The following is a 19,997-nucleotide window of genomic DNA, read 5'->3' on the forward strand; positions in this document are numbered from 1 at the left end:
GACTGGAGGAGAAACAAAAACCTTTGAGGCTAATTCCAATCCATATTCTTCTCCTTTAGAGTTTGCAGTAGAGAAGGCTGCCTCAGGACACAAGGTGGGCAATTACTTAAAGCAGTAGACTGCTCAAGACCTCAAACTGGCCTCCAGTCTGCTTTGCCTACGCCAGAGCACAGTGGTCAAGGCTGGGATACAGGAATAGGCATCAGGGAACAGCATTGCCTTGCAGAGATGGCACTGCCTCTTCTGAGCTTGTCCTGCTTCCCATCAGGTGTTGGCAGGTTTGTGTACCACCTGTGGAGCAGCAAAATCGAGTCTTGCTTGCACTGACCAAGATCTTCCAGCTGGTTCTGCCTTTAGCCTGTTGCCTAACCCAGGTAGAACAATGAACCACACAAAATCATACACAGAAATAAACATGTACACACATACAGATATAAATACATACTATCTATGCACTGAACATAAACAAAATAGCCTCCTCTTGTATATTTCGAGCACTTCTACTTTGGTTATTATCCAACCAAGCATCTTTGTTAGGGAACTTTTCAGCTTTTTTTTTTTTTCCTACAGAGGTCACAGATTTATTCATGCCTAAGTTTCCAAACAATGCATATGTCAGATTTACCTTGCTCCCACCTAAAGATCCCACTATTTAGTAAGGCATAGAAATTTGTCAGTTTGTTTTTAATGTCTTCAGTACAACCAACTTGCAGGCTATAGAACTGGCATCCTACCTAAGAGATGAGTCTATGGCAGGTCTATGGCATCTGAGGCAGCTGGTTTTGGTTGGTTTGTTGTTTGGCGGTTGGTTGTTTTTGTGTTTTTTTTTTTCCTTGTTGCTGGTACAGGTTTTTTTAATCCTATTCATATCTGACATAAATGATGTTACTGGCTGCAGCATTCTGATCCATGTTTGATAGCAGGTTCTGAAGTGGTTGTTGCTAGGGCAGCCAGAGGAGTGAAGCCACAGCCTTCAATCAGATGGCCCACTTGGCCAGGGGTGCTACTGTTCTATTCAATAACCTTTACAATGTTATTTTCTAATCACTGTATTTTTTCCCATTCCTTCAAAGCTCTTTCACGAAAGAAAATCTTTATTTTCAGGTATCCTGTTGTGTACCCTTGCTTATGCACCTAACTTTTCTCTCCCTCAAGAATCAAACTCAACCTCAGCAGCTAATGAAGTCATTTGAGGGACTACAGAACATTAAAATGAGGTAACTATAAGGCAAAGATGCAAAATTAGTTTCCATGCCACCTGCGTGACCAGGATCTATCCAGCTGTGGTGCATTCTTATTTTACAGAAAGTAGCATCCGCTCTGCTTAAAATACACCTTGAGGGTACAGCAGAGACTGTAACACATTTGTACCGTGGTGCTGAACTGTGTGCCAGCCCCAGACATTGCAACGAAGGATGGTTGTTGCTAACAGCTTCAAGCGCAGCACGAAAGGACCTAAGAAAGAGGGGAAAAAAGCAGGAAAGAGCTTACGCTTGGATGTCTAGGGCCATCTGCCACTGCAGAAGTACAATACTGGATTCTTGAAATGTAAAAATAGATCTCAAAAGAGACATGTTTTAATGAACTGAACACAAAGAAACATGGTCGAAATAAACTGAAAACAGAAGCAAGGTTCAAGGATCTGTTTGTTAAATGAACACCCAAAGCCAGAATATGTTTTTAGTGCTGGAGAATGCTGGCTGTCTGGTTTCTGCTAAAGCCTCCGTTCTCTCTTTGGGATGCATGTGGGAGAAGGAGGGGGTGAATGGCAGCCCTTGTTTGTCCTCTCTTGAGGAATCTAATTATGTATCAATTGATTTCAAAGCCTGGAATAGTAACTCTCTAGAAAACACTCGCTCGGAGACATTGTTCCAATTTTCGTCTGTTCATAATTTATTCACCTCCAGTTTCAATGGGAAGGGCTCTCTCTCAGACTGATTCGCCCCCCGCAAGTTGCACAGAAAATCACAAGTTTGTGGACTTTAAAAAAACCCCAACAAAACCAAACAAAACGCGCACACACAGAGCAGGGCTGCGAGGCGAGGGAAGGAACAAAACCCGGCTCCTCCATCGCCGGGCTCACACACGCCGCTGCTGCAGCAGACAGCCCCACCATACCAGCTGGGAACCGACTTTTTTTCCCTCCCAGCCAGGGAAATAACCTTGTGCGGCAAGGAGAGCTGTGCACCCCACAACACCGTTGCCCCTCTATATGGCACTGCAGTGCGCTGAGGAATAGGGGTGCAAGGTGCAGGCTACTGCTTGTTCCTGGTGTTCAGAGCGCAAAAAAACAAACATGCTTTGGTAGCTATCCCCTCCAGCCCTGGTGCCACCCCATCTGCTCCAGCCAGCCTGGCTCACGGCCATCCTGGGGCTCCCCTCTGCACCGCGGACTGCCTCCAGCCACCTCACAGTGGCCACTGTAGAGAACCCCATCCCTGGGTCACCCACGCCACACAGTATGGGGGGTGATGGACCAGACCCAGCACCCTTGTAGCCCAAAGGCAGTGTATGTGTATTTGGGGTAGGGGTCTTGTTTGCTTGCAGAGGGAGGCGCATGGTGCCCTGTGTCCAGCACCACAGCCGCGTCCCCACCCCGGGTCGTGTGTGCCCCCCCCCAAAAAAAAGAAGCAACGGCAGCGGGTTGGGCGGCTTGAATCCATCCCTCCCCCGTCCTCGAAAGCAGCCGAGCCACGAGTCTCCTGTCATTCAGCCTTCTGCCCGACTGATCACTGTGAAAAGAGCCGCCCCGGTGACAGAAACACATGAATATTGACTGCAAACAAACCCCGGGGGAGCGGCACCTGGGGGGCTGCGAGCGCCGGCCCCCACCCCAGCCCACAGCCCGCGGGGGGACCGCACCCGCGTACGCGCACCCGCACACTCATTGCCCCCGCCCCGAGCGAAGTTCTCCTTCGGCTTTGCAAACCCCAGCCCAGACAAGGCGGAGGGGGGATGTCCGGCTGCGTACAGCCCCCCTGTTTCTCCTCCTCCCCCCGGTGTACCTGCCGCAGGCCGGGGAGGCGGCAGCTGAGTCTATATAGCTGGTGGGTTATAATGGGGCTGTCCCCCGGGGGGGAGGACCATAAAAGAAACACGTTTCATTTATAAGTTTCCCCCAGCTGGCCCCCGACTTTAGTCCTTATTCCCTTTCTGGAAAGGGGATGGAGGGTGATGTCTTCTACCACCCCCACCCCACCCCCCTTCATGTATGTACCCCAGGCTAAAATCTTCGCTTTCACTTCAAAATCCCAGTTTAAAGGCAAGAGTCATGGGGGAAGGGGGTAGGAGACAAAAGCTCTAACCCTCACGGTTTTCCATCTCTTTTTGGGCCATAGCACCCCTGATTATCCTTTTCCTCTCTACCTCCCCAGAGAAAAAAGTCATTAATATTTGCTTTAGAAATATACTTTCAAACAAACCTGTCCCCCACCCCGGAATTAAATAAACAGCATCTGGAAGCTAATATATCACCAAAGGCCCCCCTCCTTTTATTTTTTTCCTTCCCTATTGTTTAGGGCTATAAATAACGTTTCGGGTGGGTTTTATGGACGAGACACGTTTCTACGGTGTCTCCCCGGCCCGTCCGCCCCCCTTATACCGCCAGAGTGGGGTGCTGGGCAGGGGGTGCACGGGGGCCGCCCCCCCGCCAAGCCCCTATTAACCGCCTATTACAGGGAGTGGGGGCGGGGAAGGTGCAGATTTAAATGGTGTGTCGTCGTCCCCCCCTTCAAACGCAGACAATTTTGATGAGTGGGTTTTTGTCCGGATGGTTTGTAATGGTGCCTGTTTTGGGGTGTCCCGGGGGGTCCGGGAAGCTTTAATTCGCTCACAAAGGCTCATTTGCAGGTCAATGCCATGGCACACTCGCCTCTCCCCTTTGCCTAAATCTCCTTTTGTTCCCCATCGCCTGCTCCTCATGCCAGATGGCCGCGGAAAATGCTAATTTTCTCTCTCTCTCTCCCCGCTCCTTCCCCGCCTTCCCCCCCCCCCCCCCCTTTTTTTTTCCTCGCATTTAATTGCGGCCCTTTGCAGATGGGGGCTGCGGAGTGTGTGCTTCATTCAAATGAAGTTTGCTTTTTGGTTTCCAGGCACGTTTCTAAAAGTCCGATCTGAGTCAGGCAGGGATTAGTTTGACAGGGAAGTGATCAGATTAAAATCCGTGCATGAGCTCGGCCTTCTCGCTCCCTCCCTTTAAAGCTCTCCTCCTTCCCTGCCTTGCCTGCCGCTTTCCTCCGAGGAAAAAGGCAAATCTTTCTTTTCCTGAGCTGGCGGGAGCGATTTGGGATGGGAGGCAGGGCCGATTTTGCCTGGATCAGACAGGGTTCCACGGAAAACTCATCTTCTTGGGGCAGTGGGAAAATAAGCTTCCCTTAGCTAGCATCTTGCTATCAATAGGGTCATAAAACTGGATTTGGCATAAAAATAAGGATTTCTCTGTTTTTAAAAACTTCTTTTTGAAAAGGAAAGTGTTAGTATTGATGGGAAGAGGGGAGTGGGTACCACCATAGGTCTGAGTATCTGAGGGTGGAGAGGGAGACCAGGTTGTACAGAAGGCGGCACCTGTGGGTAGCTTTAGTATGCCAAACCCCAAGGGGGATCCAGACAGCTCCGAAGGTGTGGGAGTGAGGGAAAGCCACCAAAACGGGTTTGGAAAAGATGCTGAGGTGTGCCTTCCTCCTCAGTGTCTCCAGGGTTTCACTCGATTTTAGTAGGATCAGCTTGTCCTGAAATGGGGTCTATGGTTTTAGAAATGCTCAGAGGGGATCACACTGAAATGCTTGATCTCAACAAGGAAAAAAGTGACAAAAAGAGCAAAAATTATGTGTGTTTTTTTTTTTCCTTCTTTAAAGACAGACAGTGCTTGCAGCAATTATATGGGATGAAACTCAGACTCCTTCCACCTCCTTTTTATTGGGGCAAATTATTAATGTGCCTCACTGCATGCTGGCAACCCAGTGCTGCAGCTCAGCTCTGCATGGGTAACCTTGGGGCAAAGCTGTGAGCTCAGGCTGCCCTTCTCCCCACTCAAGGCTTTGTAATTTGAGGGGAGGGGAGGAGAGGAGGCTGTGCTCCTCTTCTTTACCCACTGGCAGGATGATTTTGACCCTGGGGTAGGAGGTGTGGGTTTGCCTCCTGGGTTTTCAGCTCGAAAGAGGTTATTCAAGGCAGGTCAGCCAGGTAAGCATCCCCACTGCTGTGCTGCTAATGCAACAAGAAAACTGCTTAATTCCTTTCCTCTCAGCCGTATTTTTAAGATACTTCTGCATTTTGGTTGGCACTGAGTTCAGAAGTGCTCTCTAGAGCAAATCTCTCAGCAGTAGGAAAGGCCCAAGGATATGCCCCAGTTGCCAGTGGGGCTGGACATGGATCAGCCACCACCAAGCTCTTCAGCTGGACTAAGGCTGGGGGCTCTGGGGTGGGTGCAGAGGCAGAGCTGTAAGGTGGCCTCTTGTGAAATCAGAGGTGGCAATTCTACAAAGCAGTGGTAGGGAAGAGTTGCAGTCTGAGCTCACAGAGGTACACAGGCCTCTTAAAAAACGCTAAAGTCCTATTCTTATTATGGGAGAGCGGGAAAAGTACATTAGTGTTAGAAAAACCTTTAAAACTATTTAACAGTGAGAGACAAACTTATCAGACAGCATATCAGTTTCTGTCCAGTTGCAAATCTACACTTTCTTTTTCCTGTATGGCTTTTATTAAAGCAAGCTGCTGATGTTTTCTTGCTGATTTTAGAGCATATCAGCCAACTGCTTTGCCTGAATTCTCCTTAGTTTTCTGGCTTAATTAAAACCAGCCTGCAAACAGTGACCCAGGTGTTATGCATGCCGGCAAATTGCTGGCACAGACACCTGGATCCCTGTCTGCAGGCTGGGGGAGCTGCTCCCAAGCAAGGGTTATTTGTCAGGCAGTAAAAAAGAATATATATATATATATATGTATTTTTATATACATATACATTTTAAACTTTTGGTTTTGAATTATCTGTATGTTGTGATTTTTGGAACATAACAAAAATACCATGAAAAAAATCATCATGCATTGTGATTTGATTGTGCCCTAAGAGAGAAATTGCAAGCTTCAGCTTTGGGACTTAGGGGTGAGAAGGAATCAAGTGATGCCTTTGCCTGCCAGGTAGGACTCTGAACTGGGGTATGGGTATGTGAATGCAGTCTGCTTTTCGCCTCTCCTTCTTGGGGAATCAGAGTTCTGGATTGAATTGATCTATTAAAGAATGAACCACTGCATTGCACTGGGTATTAGGGCTTCATAACTCATTCTGAATAAAATCTAATGTAGAACAACCATTCCCTTTTGGATAAGTAGCAAAAAAAAGGCAAAATTACAGTAGACAAAGATTTAACCCTACTGTGCCTTAAAGCTTCAGTAACTTTCTCTCACTTGCTCTTTTTATTTTTAATTTGGGGAAGGGCACATCCCATCTATTCGGGATTTTTGTTTAAGTTACGTTTGTTTCTTTAAGAATTCAAGAACATTTATTTGCTTAAAGGCTTGCCAGTGAAAAGGCCCCAGGTCTAATCCCTTTCTGCTACACACCAATGAAACTTAGGAAACTCTTTGACTATTGACTTTTTCACGTGGAAACTGATCTACTGAAAGTGAAAAGAAACCATTTCTTGGAGGGGGGAAGAAAAACCTCTGTGAAACTCTGTTTTGAAAAAGTCGTCGTCCTTGGCCTGTGGAGTAGCAGCAGAAGCAAAGGCTTTTTGATCCTCAGATTTGTAAACTTGTAGACATAATAATGCCATTTCTCTAGTGTTAGCAGGTGTCCTGTCTGGAAGTTGCTGCCTCAGCCTCCAGCAGAGCTGGGAATTAGAAAATTGTCTGTCTTTCCTGAACCGTGAAGTGCTGCTCTTAAATAAAGGCCAGGTCAGATGTTAAAGGGACATTCTTGTCTCCTGAAGCTGAAATAATCTACAGTCACATCGAGAAATGAAGGCATCCTCCTCCCAAAATGGTCAATCTCTTTATCTCCCATTATAGTCCACAGGGTCAAGAAAAAAAAACACAACAACCCTTCTGAGCTGATGTTTTGCAATATTTCTCCTCAGTCTGTAATTATCCTGGTTCTGTATAGCTGAATTTCAGGGAAATATGGTAATTAGGAAAGTTTTATTCTTTCCTTTTTTTTTTTCTCCTCCCCCCTGTTGTCCTTCCTCTCCCAGAACAGTTCAGTGAACACAGAGGAAGCTACAAATATAAATTCAGTATCTGCTCTCTGCTTCTTAATGGCTCTCAAATTAAATTACAATTTTAAAATTATTACTTAGTATGGTTAAAGAGATTTTTTGCACCAACTCCTTGAAATCCTGCAGACAGGCACAAACCCAAAACCAATGAGCACATCTTGTAATTTGCAGCTAATTCCCTCTGATAAGGTGTCCTTGCAGGCTGTGGTTTATGGATGTTTGGTAACAGTGATTATTATGGAAATTATCCCTGAATCTCCTCCTGTATGCCCCTGCTGCTGCTTGAAGCTGTGCTGTCCTGTGTTGCACACACACTAGCAAATGCAAACTGCTCCTTTTATTTATGCTATAGAAAGGCTGTGCATGGCCAGAGGAGCACCCCAGCACAGCAGTTGTACTGACAGGGAAAAAGGGTTCCTGCTAGCAGCTGTGGGGTGTCCTCACTGTCCTTGACCATGTCCTGCTGTCCTGCTTGTACTCAGTGGTGCCTTTTGCCATCCCAGCGCAAATTAAACACATGCTCCCCAGCAATTCCCAACCCCTGTAACATCCAGTAACCTGCTGCTCTCCCTGGGCTCCTCATTGGTGCAGCACAGGACAGCAGTCCTCCGTGGCAGCAGTCCTGCGTGGCAGCCAGAGGAGAGGAGGGATGAGAGTCTAGGAGTGCTGAAGTGGGTTTCAGGTACCACCACATCCTCTCCATGCAGAAAAGCCTGGTTGTAGCAGCTGCAAAGTTTTGGTTTTGGCAGAAAAGGTGGACTTTTTCCTCTGGAGGGATATGCATACCGACTCAGTTAGTGGGATGAAGAAACAGGTTTGACCTAATGTGGTGCAGAAGAAAATGGAGAACCAGGTGTTGGTATTTCCAGTCCTGCTTACTCATCTGGGTGAGAGCAAAACCTGGAAAAAAAAGAAAGATCCAAAGCTTTGGGCACCACCAGCCAGCAGATGGTATGTTGTACAGCACCAGCAAAACTGAAGTTACGTAATCTAGAGCCACATTAGAAAATGCCTTGAATGAAGGTCTTAGGAAAAGCAAGCTTTGCTGAACCAATTATCCTTGCATGTATGAAAACAACTTAATTCATGCCCATTGTTTTCTGGTTAAATTTGTGGAGATCTTGGGTCCCAGTATGTCTCAAGCTTCTTGATGTGACCCAAACAAGGACTTTTCCTCTGATGCTGTGTAAAAACAGATGCAATAGTGGTGGTGTATTCTTGGGAAGGGTGGTTTGGTTTTGTCGGTTTGTTTTTCAGGAGGCTGGTTTGCACATGCACTGGCAGCAGCCTTCACAGAGAGTGGCGTGCAAGCGGAGCTGTGTGCTCCTGTCCCCCGAATCCAGCATCACTCAGAAATAGCCCTGATCAAAGCATCTTCCAGTTGTGAAAAATTCTTCTCCTTTCCTCTGCCACATAGCCAGGCACAGGGGTGACTTCCTAGGCTTGCTGTGATGGCAAAAGCAGTGGAGACCATGGTCTGGAGTTGAGGTGCTGTGCATGCAGGGGTTTGGGAGGTCATCTTGTCTCCCCTGTCATGGAGAGTGGGCAGTGTGAGGGTGGGACTGATGTGTGCCAAGCAGTGGAAAAAGATGTGGTGAGGTGAAAAGACTTATCAAAGCTCGAGTAGTGAGCATTCTGTTAGTGTAGGGGCTTGAAAAAGCTGATTTTGAATGTTTTTTAGGTTCCTTCTGTAGGTTATGTCCAACAAGTAGTCTAGCGTGTTCGATGAGGAGCAGGTGAGGATGAGGGAAGTCAGGGCCACGGCTCTGCCCCCTTGTGTCTGTGCACGATGATAAAATCTTTTAATTAAATGATCGCACTGAGTGCACAGAGTGAACGGTGCTCGCTTAATGAGCAGTTGCTCAATTTTGTTTTTCTCACCGCTCTATAGACGGGGCTATGTCCTATTAACTATGCACTATTCAAACCCTGCTCAAAGACATTATTAATTTTCCCACTGGGTTTATACAGTGCTGCTCACAGTAGTATCTGAAAGCTTTTCAAACATTAACGGATTAAAATATAAATGACGAGCGTTATTATTCCTGTTTAATGATGGTGGCCAACATAAAAAGCAATGAGAGCTAATAATTAATTCTGAGTGCTGGTCCAAGGTACCCCTAGCCATCCTGTTCCAAGCCCTGGGCTTTGTCTGGCTGAAACCATATGCAGAGCCTGATGCTCAGTGACCCTGACTGCAGCTGTGGATGCTCAGTACCTTCTTTGCGAGTTGGACCCAAGCATCTCCTATTAGATACCCAACAAAGATGAGCACAATTAGTAGCTGCACACAAAAACTTCAAGCACCTTGCCCAGGACTGCACAAAGCTTCTGTTACAGGAACAGGTCAGGAGGAGTCAGTTGACCTCCAAAGAATAAAAACCTGCATCCAGCAGTTGGCATTGGATTAAGCACAAAAGCAGCCTGCAGGCTCTTGCTTTACTTTCTCAGCTTCTCTGGCCAGTTCCCCCAGCAATTTCCCCTTTGCCACACAGCTCAGATTCATTCTGCAAGTGAAAGTGCCTGCATGATGTGGGTAGAGTGTGCCCTGAGGCAACAAATTGTGAGCATGCCTGTGAAAATGCACTGTGAGCAAAGGATCTGGGCTGAAATTGTACAGACAGCTCAGGCACTTCTGAAACTTGAGAGTTTCCTTCCCAGCCCTCATTCTGTGTGTAATACAAGTGTAGTGCCTGTGGAGGAGAGAGCATCATGTACTGCAAATCTGGTAGAGGAGAGTGAGTAATCCTGGGGTGATGAGAAGCCTAGTAACTCCTCATCAAGGCTGGGGTGTTTCAGATCCCACACTGACCTGGGCCACAGGGATAATACATAACAGATTATCGTTAGTACCCATATATAGGTGAGTCGAGGGAGGGACTGGACGTTTTCAGATGAGTTTCATGGATGTTTGGTGGTGGGAGAGGTGTGTTGCGGCCAGGCAGCCTCTGAAGGAATGTGCAGAATATAAATAAATATATAATGAAGAATATAAATGGCCTGTTCCCTTCTGTCCCTCCCCTTGTACACAGTGTGATGCTCTCTGCCCAGGCTCTCTCAGTGTATCCTAGCTTCTAATGTGCTTCTGTTCCACCTGTACCCTGTTAGCCGCATCCTCTGCATTTTGTAGTGCTGCCTCCCAGTCCCTGCCTCCTGTTCCCTTTCCCTGCATCCCTGTCTCCATTGTATAGATTGGGACCCAGTGACACCACAGATGCAGACGTGAGGCTGCACAACCACCACTGGCCATTGGTTTTGCTGCAGCAGAGGCTTGTCTGTGCAGACTGGGGAAAGTGGTTCCAAAATTTAGTTTGTCCTATGTTTAAAAACAAAATTGAGGTATTTTTTTTCTTATCTCATAGCAGGGCCTGCTTCTGGGGGTTTACATTCTGTGCAGCTTACCTAATGGTTTAGCATCTTTCTTCTCCTTTCTTCCCCCAAAATCTGTCTAAGCAAAAGTTTCTTGGAGATACAGGGCTAAAAATACCCCTTGATTTAAAAACAAACAAACAAACAAAAACATTTAGTTCTTTTTGTTGAGAATTTCACCACTGACACCAAAAGAGACTGCATCGTCTTTACCACTCTATATGCTGTGTGATATAAGAGGAGATACTTGGTTCTACCCTCCTTTCTCTGTAAATCAGAATAACACGTATAATCCTACCCTTTCATCTTCCAAAGACTTTTGGTTAGTGTTCAGGCCTGCTTTGTTCTAAAAAGGCTTCTCAAGAACATTTCTGAGAGGCTACATGCTAGTGGAGGGGAAAGCATTGGAAAACCATTTACTCTGTAGCAGTAGATGATGAAGTGGCTAAACCCCCCACCAGCTCCCTGATTAATTATTTTATACTCCCTGATTAATTATTTCATGCATATATGTGTGTGGGTTTGTGTATATGGATGCATTCTTCCTCTTCACATCTGTTTCTCTGCTTAAACATGGTCAATTCAATTTCTGTCTCCCTGCGTGCATCCCTCGCATGGATCTTCAGGTGTAGCCATCCTACCAAGCAATCACAACTCTTCGCAAATGAATTGGGCATGTAGCGAACGTATTTTATTTCAGTACTCAAACATAAGAAATTATTCCTTAAAAATGATGTGTTTTTTTCCCCATCCTGTTACCTACACCTCCTGCTCATTAGCGACAAATATTTGCTCAAGAAGTGGAAAGCAGCTTTTTGTTTATTTTAAGCTATAACAGAACAAGTTTTGGCCTGGAAAGAAAAGTTGAGGCTGGGAAGGAGAATTGATTCCCAGTGTCAACCATATGTTACATTCATCTAACTGAAGTGGCTTAATTACTGGTAGATGTTGCCATGCTCATAAAGATAGCGCTAACCGTTGTGCCAAGACTTGTTTGCTGATAATTGCATTTCCTAAAAAAAAAAGAAGGGGGCGGGGGGAGGGAGAAAAAATCTGGAAGATTTCCTCCCGCCAAGCTTCCCTTACAGTCTTCCTGCAGTGCCCTTTCCTTTTAGGAACTCACTGCAGGATTCAAAAGATGCTTGTTTGAAACGAAACTTTGTAGGTTTGGCAATGTTAATGCTCCTGTCTCTATCACTCTCGGGGCAGGGGAGGTGCTGCAGTCAGTAGCCATCCCTCAAACTCACAGCTCTTGCTTCTCAGGAGACTGAGCGGTGGTGATTTGGCATAGATTATTCCTCTAATTGCATGGCTGGCTTTAGCCTGGGATTAAGGTGGCTCAAATAATGACCTGACTTTTTGTAGCTGTAATGAGCTGCGAGCTCAGTCCTTCAAGAACTCTGATATTTTGAATCCCTTCCAAAAATATTCCTGTCCTTAAATCTAAAGTGGAATTTGGGATTTACTGCTAAGGGGTAAGTGGGTTAGTGGTAACAACCGGTAACCTCCCTCTGCTTCTGCCTACACATTCTCATGATAAAGGGCACTTTAAAGCCCCTCTGACAATGAATGAGTCCTAGTTAAATATTTCAAGAACTTCTTTACATGGTTTCCTCTGATGCATGTACTGTTGAGACATCTGTCTTCCTTACTAATAAAGTAGTCTAGATTTAAAATGAACTTCAGTGGATTGCTTTGAAACTATAGGCACATATGGTTCATAATTAGCTGGATATCTCTTATAGTTAAATGATTTTTTTTCTCTCCCTCTCTCTGTTGCCCATTCGCATCAATAATAGAAGCAAACAAAGTTCCAATTGTTCCCTGTTGCGGGACATTATGTGCCTGAATAAATGGATGTTGGCTGTGTCTACATGGATTTGCCATATGGCTACAAAGGCCGAAAGAATAGGGGCAGTGTGCTTTGTGCCGGGGTGAGGAGGGCCGGCCAGGCTGGGTGGGGCAGGGCGCAGGCAGCCGCACACCTTCCTGCACCCCAGGGCCCTCTGGGAGAGTGAAGCCCAGGGTGAGTGGGACACAGCCCTCCCCACAGCAGCATGGAAACCTGCAGGCTCCTCTCAGGAGATGCTCAAGAGCTGGAATTATCTGCTTTAATAGAATCCTATGCCTAAACTCTTCCCGGGGTTAGGGCTTTCCTCCTGAGCCGGCTGGGCACACCTCAGGGCAGGAGGCAGCTCCTCTGGCTGAGGTATTTGGGAGCTCAGAGCAGGGATCTTTCATTGCAGAAAGTCCTATTATTAGTTGGGGGCTGGGACAATGGAGGTCCCAAAGGCACCTGCTTTCATGAAAGCGAGAGAAAAGCCCATAAATCCTGGAGGATCCAGCTGCCTCACTCCGGGTATTGTTGGCTTGCATAAGGAAAGGGAAAAGCTATTTTTCTTTTCAAAGGGGGGGGGGGAATTGTATTGAGACAGCAGTCACTGATGCAGGTGCATAAAATAATCCTGTTCTGATTAAGTGATCATGGAGCTGGAGGTAATCAATGTTACTTTTACAGCCAGGAGTGTTTGGTGGCTGTGACAGGGTGGCAGAGAGGAGCCCTGCAGGGTTCAGGGAAGATGATGCGGGTAAACCCTGAGGCTTATTCTCCTGGCTCCTTCCCTTCTCCATGAACGATCACCGTTGCAGAGCTCATAGGTCTGGGGAGTGATGCCCTTGTCCCTCCCCACCTGCTGGGTCCTGCATGGTGGTGCAACACTCCAAAGAGGTGATACAGTGTGGAGTGGGGTCTGAAAAGGACAAGTCTGACCAGCTGGTCCTCCTGCCTCTAGGACCCCCATCCCCCTCCCACATCCCTGCTCCCCATCTGTACTCTCGTTTCCTAACCCTTGCACCATTTTCATCAAGGACCAGATTTGGTCTGTTCCCCGCTCTTTGGGCAGTACAGGGTTTGGGACCCTGAGAGGGGTGTGTCTCCTTGACTCCATGAGGCTGCGTTGCAGATCCCATTGCTTTAACCTGCTCCTGGACCAAGGGAACAGGGTGACTCACAAACTGCCTTTGGTGCATGGTTGTGACAGCACTGCCACCCCCAAGCGTTAATACCAAAATGCTGGGTATTTTGCCTGTTTGCTGTTTCCCTTCTCCCCCCACCCCCCCCCCAATGGGAGCTGAAATTGCTGCCTTTCCCAGTACTGTTGTGTGTTTGCCCTGTAAATCATTGCTGAGCTTGGGCAAGAGGTACCAGGAAGTGTTTCCTTGGATAGCCACAGCTTAGTGCTCCAGGTCAGGGTCTGAAGGCTGGAGGACACCAGGGACAATCTCCCCCTCACCCCCAAGGCAGGGGTGTCCATCCAGTGCTGAGCCCACCAAGGGTACTGTGCGGCTGTGGCCACCCCCACAGGCAGTCCCTAAGCAAAGGCAGCAGCAGCCGCAGCCCTGATGGGGTGCTGCCGAATTCAGCAGAGTTCGGTCCTCAAGGAGGGGCCAGATACAGCTTTGGTAAAACAATTAAAAATAAATAAAACCTCAGAAAACGTGCTGAAAGAATGAATTTGGGGTGTGAAGAAGGGCCTGTGCTGCTGAAGTTCACAACTACTCAAAAACACTTAATTTTAGGGCTGGGAAGTGTGGAAAACAAACCCGTTCCTCTCGAATTGCACACCAGCTCCACACCGCAGGGCGCCGAGGTGGACGTGCCGACCCCGCATCTCTCCCCTCTTCCCTGCCTCAAATACATAGAGCCGGGCTTGCCTCCCCAGCCCCAGCTTCCACCACCCCTCTAATTTCCCCCTCTCCACCCGAGGACGCCGGCACAGCACACACCAAGTAGCCTTGATGGGGTTTCCTGGCTTCTTTTATTGTTTTTGAAGTTGTGGCATTATTTGCAATGGCAGTGGTACAGACCGACTCAGGAACCACTGAAACCGATTTGTCTTCAAGTCTAGTAAGTATTTTGATTCATAGCTACATCTTGTGAATGCAAAAAAAGAAAAAAAAATATTCCCACTATAAAAATAAATTTACATTTTGTAAATAACAAAAGCAAATATAGTGCCCTTTGGCTTAACCAAAAGGAAAAAAAAACCGAAAGGCTATTGGATGTCAAAGTTATCCACATTTCTGACATAAATAGAAAATATAAGTTAGTATAACTCTTAAAAAAAGTTTTGTACAAATATACACTCGCTTTTTTTTTTTCCTGCATTTTTTTTCTTTTCTTTTTTTTTTTTTTTTTTTTTAACTGAGAGCTCAGCAGAGATTAAGCATTTCATATAAATGACTTTTAAAGCTTTACACTTCTGGCCAGTGTACTCACATTAGGCATAATACATTTCTATACAAAACTAATACATTGCACAGTTGTACGTTAACACTGCTCCGGCCGCGGCCGGCGCGCAGGCGCTCCGGCTTCGTCTCCCGATCCCATTCCCGGTGAGGGGCGGGCGCACGGGGGTTCCTGCTCACCGCACCGCCCGCCCCGGCCCCCCGCGCCTCCGGGGGGCGGTGCGCCTCTCCCGTGGGTGTCGTAGTGCAAAAGTCTGGGGAGGAACAAGAAGAAGAAAAAATAATCAGGGGAACAAAACAAAACAAAACAAAAAAGAGAGAAGAGGGCAATAAAACAGCGACGCCCAGCCACCCCCGGGGCGCTCCTCACCTGGCTCACCGGAGCCGCTTGCGGGGAGCCTGCTCAGCCGTAGCGGCGGCGGGGGGCTGCGGGCAGACGGCGGGACGCTCGGCCGCCGCCTTGGGCTCCGCCGGCCTTTTTCTCCTCGCGAAGAAATCTGGGTGGGGGACGGAGAGGAACGGGGGGATCCGTCAGCCGCTGCGGCGGGGCGCCCACCGCCCACAGACCCCCCAGCGCCTCCACGCACCTGTGATGCGGGCCGTCGGACCCCTCCGGCAGAGCCGTATGCCGCGGCAGCGGGGCGCGGCGCGGTTCTCCCGGGTCAGGCGCCCTCCGGGCCCCTTGCTGGCGGCGGCTGCTGCGGGGGGCGGCGGTGACGGCGGCGGGGAGGGGGGTGCCCTCAAGAGCGGGACGCGGCACCGCCCCACCTGCAGCGTCTCCCGGTAGAAAGCGGGCACAGCGCCGCCTTCCACCTCCTCCCAGCGCAGGCGGCCGGGCCCTGGCAGCGGTTTGTCGGTGTGGAAGTTGTAGTCCCAGCGACGCTGGTCATCCTCCCCGATCTCCCGCAGGCGGCTCCGCAGCTCCCGGCCCAGCTCCTCGTGGTCCACCGGCCCGAACAGGCTCCTGCAGACGGGGCTGCGGCCGTGCCCGACTAGGGCCCGCCGGACGGACAGGCGCTCCAGGGCGGCGGCGGCAGCGGAGAGGTGCACGTTGGACATCGCCGCTGGCGAAGACGCGGGGTGGGTGGGTGGGATGGGGAGCAGTGGGCTGGGACAGGGTGGGTGCCCCCCCCGTCGCTCCTCGCCTCTCGTCCCGCCTGCTATCCTGTCGGCCCTGCCTCTCGCCTCTGAGCCCCTACCCCTCGCCGCCTGGCTTTTAAACCCCACTCCCCGCGAGTACGAGCAAAACAGCCATTAGCATAATAGTATTTCCCTACCATCGCCCGCCGCGATTGGCGGGTCCCCCCCCGCCCCCCGACGGCAGCCCTCCTGCTCGCGCCCTCCATTGGCTGCGGTGGGCAGTGCCTCCCCGCCGCCGGCCGCATTGGCGCGGCCCAGCCCGGCCCCACCGCGGACCGGTTGGACGTTCCCCAGCCCTGGCCCGGCCCTGGGGGGCGGCTGTGGCCCTCCACGCCTGCCGCCGGCTCCACTCCCTTTGTCTGCTGGCGACCTAGGCTCCGCCGGAGGTTCCTCTCCGGCGTCTTTCGGCGTTTCCCCCCTCCGTGTTGCCTTTTCAGCGTGTAGGCGGTGTGCGTGTGTCTGTTATAATTTTTATTATTGTTATTATTTTAGCCGAGAGCTGTCGCCAGGAGGTTTTTCAGCATCCGCAAGGCGCAGGGGTTTGGGGCGGGGGAGGTGATGCGTGTGGAGGAAAACGGGATCGTTTCTGGCTCGGGTTTTTTATTACACTGCTGCAAAACAAAGCGAGATGTTTGCAGATTTCAAAACAAGCTGAAGGCTATTTTTAAAAACGGGGCTTCTCAGCTGCATGGAAGTAATAAGTTGCAGCCTTACTGAATAGAAATACATAAAACCCACAGCATTTTCCTCTCCTAACTTTAAAACCCACATAATACGTGTTTGTTCACTGCAGATGAACTAATCTTGCTATTGTGTTGCCAGGGATCAGCTGGCTTGTGCTTTACATTTTCTGCAGGTCACTGCAATTATTGCCTTTTGTTGTTTTGGGATGGAGGAGTTTGACGGGGGGGGGGCCGCCCCCCCCCCATAGTTGACACGGTGCTAAAATTGGGTCCAGAACATCATTGTAATTTTGATGCGCGCCTCAGAGGCTTGTTACTGCAGTGAGCTTTTCATCTGCAAACAAAAAGGGAAGAGGTGGACCTGTATCACTCTTTGAGCATTTGGGGACACTCTGACTCTCTCTGTATGTGCAGCTCTTGCTGCTGGAAAACTTGAGCCCTTGAGCAAAAACAACATGGATGGTTTTGTTCCCTAGAGGGAATAAAATTAATCCTTAGGGTGATGCTGGCTGTGCACAGCCTGCTCAGCTGCCAGCTTACTGCAGGGCTGGAGAGGTCACAGCTTTAGGCTGCTTGGGGCAATGGTGACTGCAGGCAGGTGTCAGCTTCAAGAAGAGGGGTAACAGTCCTTGCACTCTTGGAAAGCCCTTTCTCATCCCCCAGTTGGGCCAAAATAAGTAATCTTCCTCCATGCTGTTTCCACAGTCAACCCATGTCTGTGACAGAGCAGCCCTCCAACACTGCTGTGGGCACTGGCTCCTGCCCTTGCCATACTGGTGAGGAGTGCGGGGCAGCCAGGACAGCTGCTGTAGGCTTCGAGGTACGATATTTTCATAGAGTCACAGAGTGGTTTGGGTTGAAAGGGACTTAAAAGATCATCTCATTCCAACCTTCCTGCCATGGACACCTTCTGCTGGACCAGATTGCTCAAAGCCCTGTCCATGCTGGCCTTGAACACTGCCAGGAATGAGGCATCCACAGCTTCTCTGGACAACCCGTGCCAGTATTTCACACCCCTCCAGGTAAAGAGCTTCATCCTAATGTCTAGTCTAAATCTACATTTTTTCAGTTTGAAGCTCCTTGTCCTATCCCTACTTTCCTCATGAAAAGTCCCTCTCCAGGTTTCTTGTAGGCCTCCTTTAGGTACTTGAAGCTGCTCTAAGGTCTCCCTGGAGCTTTTTCTTCCCCATGCTCATCAACCCCAGCTGTCTAAGCCTGTCATCATAGGAGAGGCCCTCTGGTCATCTGCACTTTCAGTGGTACTTCCAAAGATTCGCCATGCGAGGAGAAACCAGCATCACCTATGGTTTTGAACCCATGGACCTGGGGTTGGCCAGAGAGGGGTTTGCAGCCTGGCTCACTGCACAGGAAGGGTCTTTTCGTGCTCACACTGATGAGCAGTGAAATTGTGTGCAGGTTTGATCTCCTGAAATCATTTTCTGACATCTAAGGGTGAAGGTGGGCTGTTCAGTTGGAAAGGTCTGTAACTTTGGAGTCGAGAAGATGCAGCAAATATCTTCAGGGTGCAGATGCTGCTTGCCTCCTGGGTAGGTGTAGAGTCATGCCTGACAGAAGACTGCTGACGGATGGTACAGACAGACTACTCTCATTTCACAAATAGTGGCAGCACAGGAAGTTTAGATAAATATTCCCAATATGGCTCTTGAGGGTAGCCATGAACAGGTCTCCTGGCCCAAAGGGTATGATGCAGGGAGCAGGTCATGCCTGTCCTCATGGTTCCTCATCACTGAAAATGCATAATCTTAAAAAGCAGGAGGTGAGCATCAGTTGATAAGGGTTTGGCCAGGGAGAGGAGGAGTGGGTCCTGAGCCAAGCTGGGGTGGGAGTGGAACATGTTGAGCATGGCACAGCGTTCAGCTGGGACTTTTCTCAGCAGCCATCAGACAAACCTCTCAGGATGTAGGATGGGGTGGTTTTAGAAATAGATGTGCTATGCAGAGAAAATGCCTCAAGTTCCCCGAGAAACCTGCTGAAAAAGTGCTCTCTATTCAAGACAAGAGCCAAATGGCAGTGCTGGGTCCCCGCAGACAGGGGCTCTTTGTGAGGAGTCCCTGTGAACCTGCTGCCATCCTCCCCCAGTGCTGGGAGAGGCCAGCGACCGCCTTTCCTGTTTTCTGCCTCCTTGGTTTTATGCATTCCTGCGCCGCAAGCTGAGTGAGCAAACTTCCCTGCTATTTGCAAGATGTGGGCGTGCCCTCTGCAAAATCCACATTGTGGTCCTCCCAAACTGTTTTCAGAGGTTAGCCAATATTTACGCAGTAATTGAGGGATGCTAGGAATTATGGTTTGAACAGGGAAGTTATTTTCAGGAGTTGCCTTGTGTTCAAGGCTGCTTCACCTTCCAGCTCACCTGGGAGCAGCGCATGTTTGAGGTTTTCTTTTTCTCATCTTCCTCACTGCCAGTGTTCCCCATCTCTTTGAATTCTTTTTTTGTCCCATTATACACTTATGTTTTAAGCTGGTAGTCGTAGACTTGGGGACTTTCAGCTCACAGTCGCCAATTGTAGCAGTGTCTGTGCCCTTCTTCTGTGTGGAGACAGAGCATCTCCAGACCATTTGAGGAGGAAATACTGTCTGCACAGGGAGATGTTTTTAATTTAGTGAATCCATGAATTCTAAGGCCAGAGGGGTATGTTATGATCCTCTAAACCAGCAGTTTGCCTAACATAAGCCACAAAATCTTACCCAAGGACTGCCACCACCAAGCCCATTATCTTCTTTAGCAATTCCTGCTTCAGAATACTGAGCAGAGTAATTTCCACTATGGTTAGAACAATGGCCCCATAAGAATGAAACATTTTTGCTCATAATACCCAAGTCATATCTGCTTATGTCAGAAAAAACAATTACTTTAACTAGTGTGTATTTCTGATGGCTGCTCTGTTTCAAAAGGGGGAGGGGAGGGAAAGAATACTACTTTATGGCTTGTGCATCATTGCAAAGGGGTTGTGATTGCAGGAGGTTTATTGCGTTTAACTATTCCTGTTTGAAAACAGTCCAGGTTGAACATCAGAGCCAGTGTTGAGCCTGATAGCTTGGCAGATAGTGGAAGAGAGGTCCTTTCACTGTGAACTGCGCAAGCAGTAACCAAGGAAATTTTATAAGAACACATGAAGGTAACAAAAGAGAGAGCCTTAGCACTGTCATTCTGATGGGGCTGGTTGTTGCAGGGTGTCCGTGACATGGCACCATGGAGGAGCCCTCCTCCATCTTCTGGAGAGTCTGCTGGTGAACATCTGCAGGAATTGTACTCAGCATGTTGCCAGACAAGCAAACTATTGTTGGGCCTGTGAAGCTTGAAGGTTTGTGTTTTGCTTCCTTCTCA

At 48.8% G+C, this 19,997-nt stretch overlaps 1 protein-coding gene and 1 long non-coding RNA gene across 2 annotated transcripts; one reads left to right on the forward strand and one right to left on the reverse strand.

Moving 5' to 3' along the window:
* The first annotated feature begins 6,030 nt into the window (after positions 1-6,030).
* On the forward strand, positions 6,031-6,904 carry LOC133206468 (uncharacterized). The gene is made up of 2 exons (XR_009723785.1): positions 6,031-6,135; positions 6,512-6,904. It is a non-coding gene; the product is annotated as an uncharacterized LOC133206468 (long non-coding RNA).
* A 7,475-nt stretch (positions 6,905-14,379) lies between these two features.
* On the reverse strand, positions 14,380-15,934 carry CDKN1C (cyclin dependent kinase inhibitor 1C). Its single transcript, XM_061342518.1, has 3 exons — positions 15,416-15,934; positions 15,199-15,325; positions 14,380-15,082 (listed from the first exon to the last, which is right to left on the reverse strand). The coding sequence occupies exons 1-2, from the start codon at positions 15,885-15,887 to the stop codon at positions 15,204-15,206; spliced, it is 594 nt and encodes a 197-aa protein (XP_061198502.1). The 5' UTR covers positions 15,888-15,934; the 3' UTR covers positions 14,380-15,082; positions 15,199-15,203.
* Positions 15,935-19,997: the final 4,063 nt, after the last annotated feature.

Source organism: Neopsephotus bourkii, unplaced genomic scaffold (assembly GCF_033783945.1).
Source record: "Neopsephotus bourkii isolate Nb327-2 ecotype Australia unplaced genomic scaffold, CSIRO-AGI_Nbou_v1 NB_1792, whole genome shotgun sequence".
Taxonomy (NCBI): Eukaryota; Metazoa; Chordata; class Aves; order Psittaciformes; family Psittacidae; genus Neopsephotus; species Neopsephotus bourkii.

What these genes read in the sequence shown, in the direction of transcription:
- CDKN1C (XM_061342518.1), bottom strand. Translation starts at nt 15,887, where the DNA reads ATGTCCAACGTGCACCTCTCCGCTGCCGCCGCCGCCCTGGAGCGCCTG. An exon ending in TCCGACGGCCCGCATCACAG is followed by an intron (nt 15,326 to 15,415) that starts GTGCGTGGAGGC and finishes TCCCCCACCCAG; the next exon opens with ATTTCTTCGCGAGGAGAAAA.